This window comes from Onychomys torridus, unplaced genomic scaffold (genome assembly GCF_903995425.1).
Source record: "Onychomys torridus unplaced genomic scaffold, mOncTor1.1, whole genome shotgun sequence".
NCBI classification, from domain to species: domain Eukaryota; kingdom Metazoa; phylum Chordata; class Mammalia; order Rodentia; family Cricetidae; genus Onychomys; species Onychomys torridus.
Window position 1 is genome coordinate 1 of NW_023412343.1, and position 8702 is coordinate 8702.

Genomic DNA, 8702 nt, shown 5'->3' on the forward strand with positions numbered 1-8702 from the left:
CCTCATAAAAGGCCTGCCAGCCTTAGACTAGGGGTCTAGGCTTGACTACAGGACAGTCTTAGGAAGGCATTTTCTGAATTGTTTCTTTCTTCTAATGTCAAGTTGACAGGAGAACTCTCCAGCTCAATGCATCTTGGTATTTATATTATTCATGGTTTTAATTACATTAAAGTGTGCTTTCATTCACTGATCTTTATTGCAGGAAATGCTGTCCTTCTGGGATGTGGCCATTGAGTTCTCTGCAGAAGAGAGGGAATGCCTGGAGCCTGCTCAGTGGAATTTGTACAGGGATGTGATGTTGGAGAATTACAGCAACCTTGTGTTCCTTGGTGAGGATCATCCATAGTGAATTCTTATTTCACCATCAACATGTAGCTTCCTCACTTTGTATGGTTCTCATGGGAGTATTTCAACAGCCAATTTTCATATCCTTTGTTTTCAGAAAATAAGGGAGATTGCTGTATTAAAAATCATTTCAGGACTGGTGAGATGGCTCAGCTGTTAAGAGCACTGATTGCTCTTCTAGAGGATTCGGGTTCAATTTCCAGCATGCATATGGCAGCTTACAACTAACTGTAATCCCCAAATCTCACACCCTCATGTGTTCTCTTTTGATTGTGTTTTGACAAATAAAGCCTGCTTGGAATCAGAGGGTGGTGCTAGCCACTAGCTGGTCTTAGAGGCTCAGAGGCTTGTATAAAGATGGACCAGAAGTGATAAGTTGGGACTGAGACTGGATCTGAGCCCTTTTGCATCAAGGAACCGAGTATGTAGGAAGTCACTATGTCTGCTCCCCTGCGTCTCTGATCTTTCAGGTTTTTCTCCCAATATCTTACTTCCATTTTTTTATTAATAAAGATTCACTTGATTAACACTTTATCCACATACAAACAAAAACGCAGGTAAAACACAAATGTGTATATAAAATTTAAAATTAAAAAAATATATCATTTCACTGTTTTTCTCTTTTTGTGTTTAACATTTCTGTGTTGTATATGTTTCCTTCACTCTAGTGGGACTCGTAGAAATTCAATGGCATGAGACCTCAAGTACACTTGTTAATTAAAGTGTTTCACTATTCAGTTTTAATGATTTTTTTCTTTTAAATGAAACTCAGAATTTCTTCATGTAGTGTCATGATCCTGTCAGAAAACATTCAAGGAACTGACTGTCTGCAATCATTTATTTCATCATCTCTTTCCTTATAAGCATGAACTGGAAGGCACATGTCAATTCCAAGTAAAAGAACCCATAAACTATCTTGTTCCTTCTTTTTCTATAAACAGGTCTTGCTGGGTCTAAGCCACACCTGGTGACATTTTTGGAGCAAAGAGCAGAATCTTCAGATGTGAAGAGACAAGCAGCAGGCAGCATGCAGCGAGGTGTGTAGGAATGAGGGGTTTGGGGGAGGAGTTGAGGTCCAAATTTCCCACAGAAAGGCAGGCTTTCCCAATACCCTGGGACACGACACTGTGGGAATCATTCTTTAGGTCCCTCCTTCATGTCTTTGTTTTCAGAGCTCATCTCTGAGAAGTTTATGATGGTTTAAGTCTGTTTTTTTATTTCTTTTCTTCTTTATTAAAATTTCCTATTCATTTTACATGCCAACCACAAATTCCCCTCACCTCTCCACCCATTCTCCAGCCTTCCCCCCCATACCAACTCCCGTTCCCACCTCCTCCAAGCCAAGGCTCCTGTGGGGAGTCAGCAGAGCCTGGTACACTCTGTTCAGGCAGGTTCACGCCCCTCCTCCTGGACCAAGGCTGTGTAAAGCATCCTACCATAGGCAGTGGGCTCCCAGCTCTACTCTCTGAAGCTTGGAAATTCCACAACTACTACTCAATCGCTGTGCTTCTATTTAAAGTGACTTCCAAGGTTTTTCTTTTTGTTGATTCTTTTTTGTAGTATAAGACTCAGAGAAAGAGAACTCAGTGCTGGTCAGACTGAGAGTTATTTATTAGCAGAGGTTAAGAGTAGATTTGCCAGAAAGATCTCAGTACCAAAGTGAGCGTGATTGGGTTTATTAAGCCAAACCAACAATTCCATTACAGAGAGGCAGGAGGGGCAGAAGGTTCAACAGTTCTGTTGATTGTAACAATTTGGGATGGGGAGCAGTTTAATAAAACTCTGACAATCTGAGTCCCTTCGGACATTTTATTCCTCACTGATCTTAGGGAAGAGTCAAAGCATTAATAGTGTAGAAGGGGATGTATTAGGCCATTAGAAGCTTTTTTTTTTTTTTTTTTTTTTTGGACCACCAGTAGGTACAGCAGGGCCTGACCATCAGACCTAGGAAGACGAGGACAGGATGAGCTATAGGGCCTTGCACTGTTGATTCAGGGATGCCCATGAAACTAGTTCGGGTGCAGTGATTGTGTGCCTCTCTTTCATGCCCACTAGTAGATGTGGGTCCATCACTGTGTTGTAAGGCTGCATGCTTTTTCGAAGTTTCTTTGTCATTTTTTCAAGTTAATATATTTTTGGTATATTAGGTCTAACTGTTATTTGGACATATTTCCAGTCACAATTGTTAGAGAAAATTAAAACTTTTATGTATAAATCTGATGTTCCCAGATACATCAGAGCTATCTGTTTTGTTTCAGATCCAGTCAGGATAGCCACTGCACTACCCATAGCAAGCATTATGGCTAACATTTCCATCAGTCCAACGGGATGAAGATCTTGTGGTCCCTTCTTCTCCAGGTCCTCTGTTGATCTCAGACTTCCTCAACTGTATATTTCATTTACCCCAGATTTGTAATGGGAGCATGGCTTAGGAGTGTAGATGGTTTTTGTCAGGACCATGATCAGCTCTGTCCACCAGCCATCCCAATAAACAACGCAGGACTAGTATTAATTATAAATGCTCAGCTTGACTTAGGCTTATATTACCTAGCTCTTTCATTTGAAATTAACTCATATGTCTTATTTATACTCTGCCATGTGGTACCTTTTTCATAGGCATATTTCTTTCTTTCTCCTCCATCCTGGGACTCCTTTGACTCTCCTCTTCCACTTCCCATCATTCTCTCTGCCCTGAAAATCCTGCCAAGCCATGGCCAATCAGCTTTGTATTAACAATGAGAGTTTTTATTAACATCTTCACAGTTGCAGAAGAAGATTCTACAACATTTTTAATTAGACATAAAGGGGATTTTAATTTAATATAGTAAAAACTATGTATAACACTAACGGTTGTCAAGTAAGCATTACAGTTACAATATCCAGTCCATTTGTATTTGCAAATTTAGAGAAATATTTTATTATCTGCCTTATCTTTGTGAGTCAAAAAAAGTTTTATATCTAATTTACCTTTCATCATAAAGTAAGGAAAATTTTAAGTCTAATCATTTTAGTTTTTAACTTGATCAAAGACTCTAGAAGGGTGAAATGTTTCCTAATGACAGGGACATCTGGCTGCCTGGACAGTCACTCAAAGATTTTCTGTAATGTTGGGGCATTTATTTTTGGCCTACATGCCTAGAATATCTGACAGACAGTTGAGAAACAGGGAGTTTTGAAGGACTGTGCTACTTTGTCTTGGCAAAGGTTGGCAGTCGCTTTCTTTATGTCCTGCTGGTCCAGTTTGGACAGTATACTGTCAGCAATTGAGGCAAGGGCAATTCATTTGTCCAAATGGCTAGCTTTTTCCATAAAGAAAGTAAACTCCATATGGAGTTTCCTCAATGCCCATCATCTTCTTTGAAGTAAATTGGTGCTGTCAGGAACAGACATGTTTTTCTATCTAGAAAACCTTGTTATTCAGACATCTTTTTTTTTTTTCTGGGTTCTTTTTTATTTTATTTTATAATTTAATTTAAATTTACATATCAGCCATGGATTCCCCTGTCCTCCTCCCTTCCTCCCTCCCTTCCGTCCAGTCCACTCTCCATTCCCATCTCCTCCAGGGAGAAGCCTCCCCTGGGGATTCATCTCAACCTGGTAGATTCAGTCCAGGCAGGTCCCGTCCCCTCCTCCCAGGCTGAGCAAAGTGTCCCCACATTAGCCCCAGGTTCCAAACAGCCAGCTCATACACTAAGGACAGGTCCCGGTCCCACTGGTGCCTCCCAAACAGTTCAAGCTATACAACTGACTCACTTATCCAGAGGGCCTGATCCAGTTGGGGGCTCCTCAACTATTGGTTCATAGTTCATGTGTTTCCATTCGTTTGGCTATTTGTCCCTGTGCTTTGCCCAATCCTGGTCTCAACAATTCTCGCTTATACAATTCCTCCTCTTTCTCGCGAATTGGACTCCTGGAGCTCCACCTGGGGCCTGGCCGAGGATCTCTGCATCCACTTCCCTCCGCAATTGGATGAGATTTCTAGCATGACAGTTAGGGTGTTTGGCCATCCTACCACCAGAGTAGGTCAGTTCAGGCTTCCACTCAACCATTGCCAGTAGTCTATTGTGGAGATATCTTTGTGGATTTCTGTGGAGGATAAAAATGTTATATTTAAACGAAGGCTCTAATTCACACAGTCACAATTAACTTTCTCTTTTTCGCGGCTTGGTTACTTTATAATTTTAGGGTTGTCTGGCCATATAACATCTCTATTGTTTAATGGGTTATTTCTCTTAGTAAAATGCCCTTACAACTTCCTTAGCTATTAAACTTTGAATAATATGCTATTATGCCTAGGTTCTTTTTGGTCATGCCCTTATTCTAGGAGAAGTATAGATTATTTCTACCTACAATATTTTCCCATTTATTCTTAGTGTCTATAGGTTTTTGAAATGCTTCAATATGTATGAGTAAATGTTTTCCTTTTAAAAAGATAAGCATTGTAAGTATGAGGAATATTTCCTAGCCTTTGTTCATATCTCAACTTTTGCTCAACAGGAACAGAACCCAATGATTATACCATTTACAACAAGGCCATTGACTGTAACTCACTAATTATGCAAAGCCAGAGAATTCATACAAGGGAGAAACCCTACAAGTGTGAAGAATGTGGAAAGGGCCTAAGTTCTCATAAAGCACTTTCCATACATAAGAGACTTCATACTGGAGAAAAGTCTTATATGTGTAGAGAATGTCATAAAACCTTCAATACTCGCTCATCACTTTTTATACACCAGAAAAATCATACTGATGAGAAAACCTACAAGTGTGGAGAATGTGGCAGATTATTTTATTATCCTTCAATGCTGAAGCAACATCAAAGAGTTCATTCTGGAGAGAAACCCTACAAGTGTGAAGAATGTGGCAAAGCTTTTTGTGATCCTTCATTCCTGAAGCATCATCAAAGAATTCATTCTGAAGAGAATCCATGCAAGTGTAAAGAGTGTGGCAAAAGGTTTTCCCATTATGCAACCCTTCAGAGACATCGTAGAATTCATAATGGAAAGAGATCATACAAGTGTAATGAATGTCACAAAACCTTTCTTTATCACTCAGGACTTAAGGACCACAAGGTATTTCATACAGGAGAGAAACCATACAAGTGTGAAAAGTGTGGCAAATGTGTTTGCTCAGCTTCATCCCTTAGACGACATCAAATTATTCACTATGAAGTCAACCCTTACAAGTGTGAAGAGTGTGGCAGACGTTTTTACTCATATTTATCACTTAGAGGACATCAAATTATCCATTCTGAAGTAAATCCTTATACGTGTGTGCAGTGTGGCAAACGATATTCCTGTTCTAGGAATCTTCAGGAACATCAAACACTTCATACTGGAGAGAAACCCTACAAGTGTGAAGAATGTGGTAAAGCCTTTCGTTATCACTCAGACTTTAGGAGACACAAGACGGTTCATACTGGAGAGAAACCCTTCAAGTGTGAAGAATGTCACAAAGCCTTTTATTATGTCTCAAGCCTTAGGAGACACAAGAGGGTTCATACTGGGGAGAAACACTTCAAGTGTGAAGAATATCACAAAGCCTTTTAGTATCTGTCAGGCCTTAAGAAACATGAGAGAGTTCATACTGAAGAGAAACCCTAAAAGTGTGAAGAGTGTGAAAGATGGGTTTTTTTTCATCTTTATCCCTTAGACAACATAAAAAAGAAAAGGAAATTCATTCTGAAGATGATCCCTAAAAGTGTGGGGAATGTGACAAAAACTTTGTTAATCTTTGTATCCTTTCTCAACACATGATATAGTTCATATGAGAGAGAAATCCTACCAATGTCTTAAAAAGTTTACTTCTTCAACTCTTAAAATATATCAAATGGTTCATTCTGACTACAAACTCCATGTGTGTGTGAAGTGTGGTAAAATATTTACTAACAATTCTCATCTTATTCAACTCAAAGGATTCCATAATAGAGAATATTAATTATTTTGAATGTTAACATGAACACCTAACTTCCAATAGCAAAAATGCTAAGAGCGTCATCAGAGAACAGTAGAGACTTCTCTTGGCTGTAACCTCCAACAGTTTGTTCAAGCAATGTGTTTGAAACTTGCCTTGATTCATGAGTCTCTTTCTTCTGTAACTATAAATGTTCCATAAAAACTTTACCATGCATGTCCATTGGGTGCCTGGAGTCTGAGATCTAGGCCCAGTGGAGTCATCCAAGCTCCTGTAATATCTCCCCTTGGTGTGTAAGAATCTCTGTCTCTCTGAGCTAGTAGGTTTTCACAAGTATTTGGCTCCTGAATCCTTATTGGTAAAATAAAAGCATAACGACTTAGTTAAAACTACATGAAGTCTCTTCCAGTCTAAAGCCTCAGCAGCAAGGCAGCAGCTACAGCTAAAGAAATAAAGTCATCAGCTGAGGCAGAGATAATCTCAGGTGCACATGCTGTGCCTTAGATAAAAAACTACAGTGCCTGTAGAGCAATAATGGCAGGAAAGTTGTGAGAAGAACCAATTATTTTCTGATTGGATTTAATGCTTATTCCACAAACAGTAACCGATGTGATATTAATTTGGTGATATATTTTTGCCTGGCTAGGGGGTAAGCCCTAGGGAAAATTTAATGCTGTTATTCTAGTAAGTGGATAATAACTAAATGAACTCTAGTTCTCATTTTTATTTCAGAGAGTCATGATCCCACATTCTCATATTTATGCCTGCGGTGGTATTGTATTCCTCGAAATATTGTGCACGCTGATAAACTTATCTGCGGTCAGAGAAGAGGAAGGCCACAATATTAAACATAGAGGTTAGGCAGTGGTAGCACACTTTAATCCCAGCAGAGCCAGGTGGATCTCTGTGAATTCAAGGTCACTTTGGATACCACCAGGCGTGGTGACTCGTGCCTTTAATCCCAGGGAGTGACCGCAGAAAGGCAAAGATATATAGGGCATGAAGTCCAGAAACTAGCAGCATTTGGCTGGTTAAGCTTTTAGGCTTTTAGCAGCAATTCAGCTGAGATTCACTTGGATGAGGACTCAGAGGCTTTCAGCCTGAGGAAACAGGATCAGCTGAGGAATTGGCGAGGTGGGGTAGCTGTGGCTTGTTCTGCTTCTCTGATCTTCCAGCATTCACCCCAATACCTGGCCCCAGGTTTGATTTTATTAATAAGACCATTTAAGATTCCTGCTACAGTAAATGCCATATGCGCATTAGACAAAACAAATGAATAACCCTCTAGATTACATGACAAAGAGAGTCTATGCTTCCAGCTTTAATTTCCATCATCGATAATAACAAAGAAAGGCTGCTGTGTGGGAAGGTTCTGTCTTTTAAAATTGTCTAAGGTGTAGTCAGCAATACACCTTGAACAAAAGTCAGGTTTGTTATGTGTATGTAAATCAATGTTTTCTTCCTGCTTGACGTCTCTGTAGACCTAGTTATTAATTTCCTCAGAACACAGAGGGATATTTCCTTATGAATGGAAATGACCTTAATGGATATACATTTGTTCTACAAGAGAATGATTTCTTAGAGCTACAGTCTGTGGGGAAAGCTTCTCTAGGGAATAAGGCTCATGTAAGAAATATAACAAAGACATAATCTCAGGAATAAATACTTTAGCAGAGACAAGCACAGGAGTTAATAATATTGCAAAGGCTCACACACTTAGGAGTAGATAGTACAGCAGAGACAGACACAGCCAGAAGTAAATAGTACAGCAGAAACATGTGCTCTCAGTAGCTAATAGTAAAGCAGAGACACCATCCTCAGGAGTAAATACTGTAGTCAAAGCATACTCTCAGACTTAAATAGTTTGGCAGGGACTCATAATCTCAGCTAGTATTTCTCATTTCTCTCTTTAATTTTAAATCCTATTATTTTGAAAGTAAAAAATTTCATATGTGAAAATTAACAATACCTGAAAACTACAGTGTTGTGGAATGTTATTTTGAGTAGGCAAAGATGTGTTACATCTGGTTATGGTGTGGACTATTACTTTAACTGTGTAAAGGTGTGTTACTTGTTTCTGCTTCCTTGTTAACCATGTAAAGATGTGTTGCATTTGTTTCACCTTGCCTGCCTAAGGCACTTGATTGGTCTAATAAAAAGCTGAATGGCCAATTCCTAGGTAGGAGAGGGATAGGTGAGACTCATAGACAGAGAGTATAAATAGGAACAGAAATCTAAGATGGAGGAAAAGGAGAAGAGAACAAAGCAGAGGGGAACACCCCAGGACCAGAAGCCAGGCAGCTTCCAGAGCCATGGAGACCTCGGAAAAGCAAGATATACAGAAAAGTGGGTAAAGAGCTACGAGGCAAAATGTACATGAAGAAAAACAAGTTAAGTTATATGAGCTAGCCAGAAACAAGCCTGAGCTAAGGCTGAGCATTCAT

At 39.5% G+C, this 8702-nt stretch overlaps 1 protein-coding gene across 1 annotated transcript; it reads left to right on the plus strand.

Annotated features, from left to right (window-relative positions):
- Positions 1–113: 113 nt before the first annotated feature.
- On the plus strand, positions 114–7078 carry LOC118575617 (zinc finger protein 58-like). The gene is given in 4 exon segments (XM_036176088.1): positions 114–329; positions 1287–1382; positions 4843–5309; positions 5311–7078. Coding segments are annotated over 4 exon segments (981 nt in total). The 5' UTR covers positions 114–205; the 3' UTR covers positions 5605–7078.
- Positions 7079–8702: the final 1624 nt, after the last annotated feature.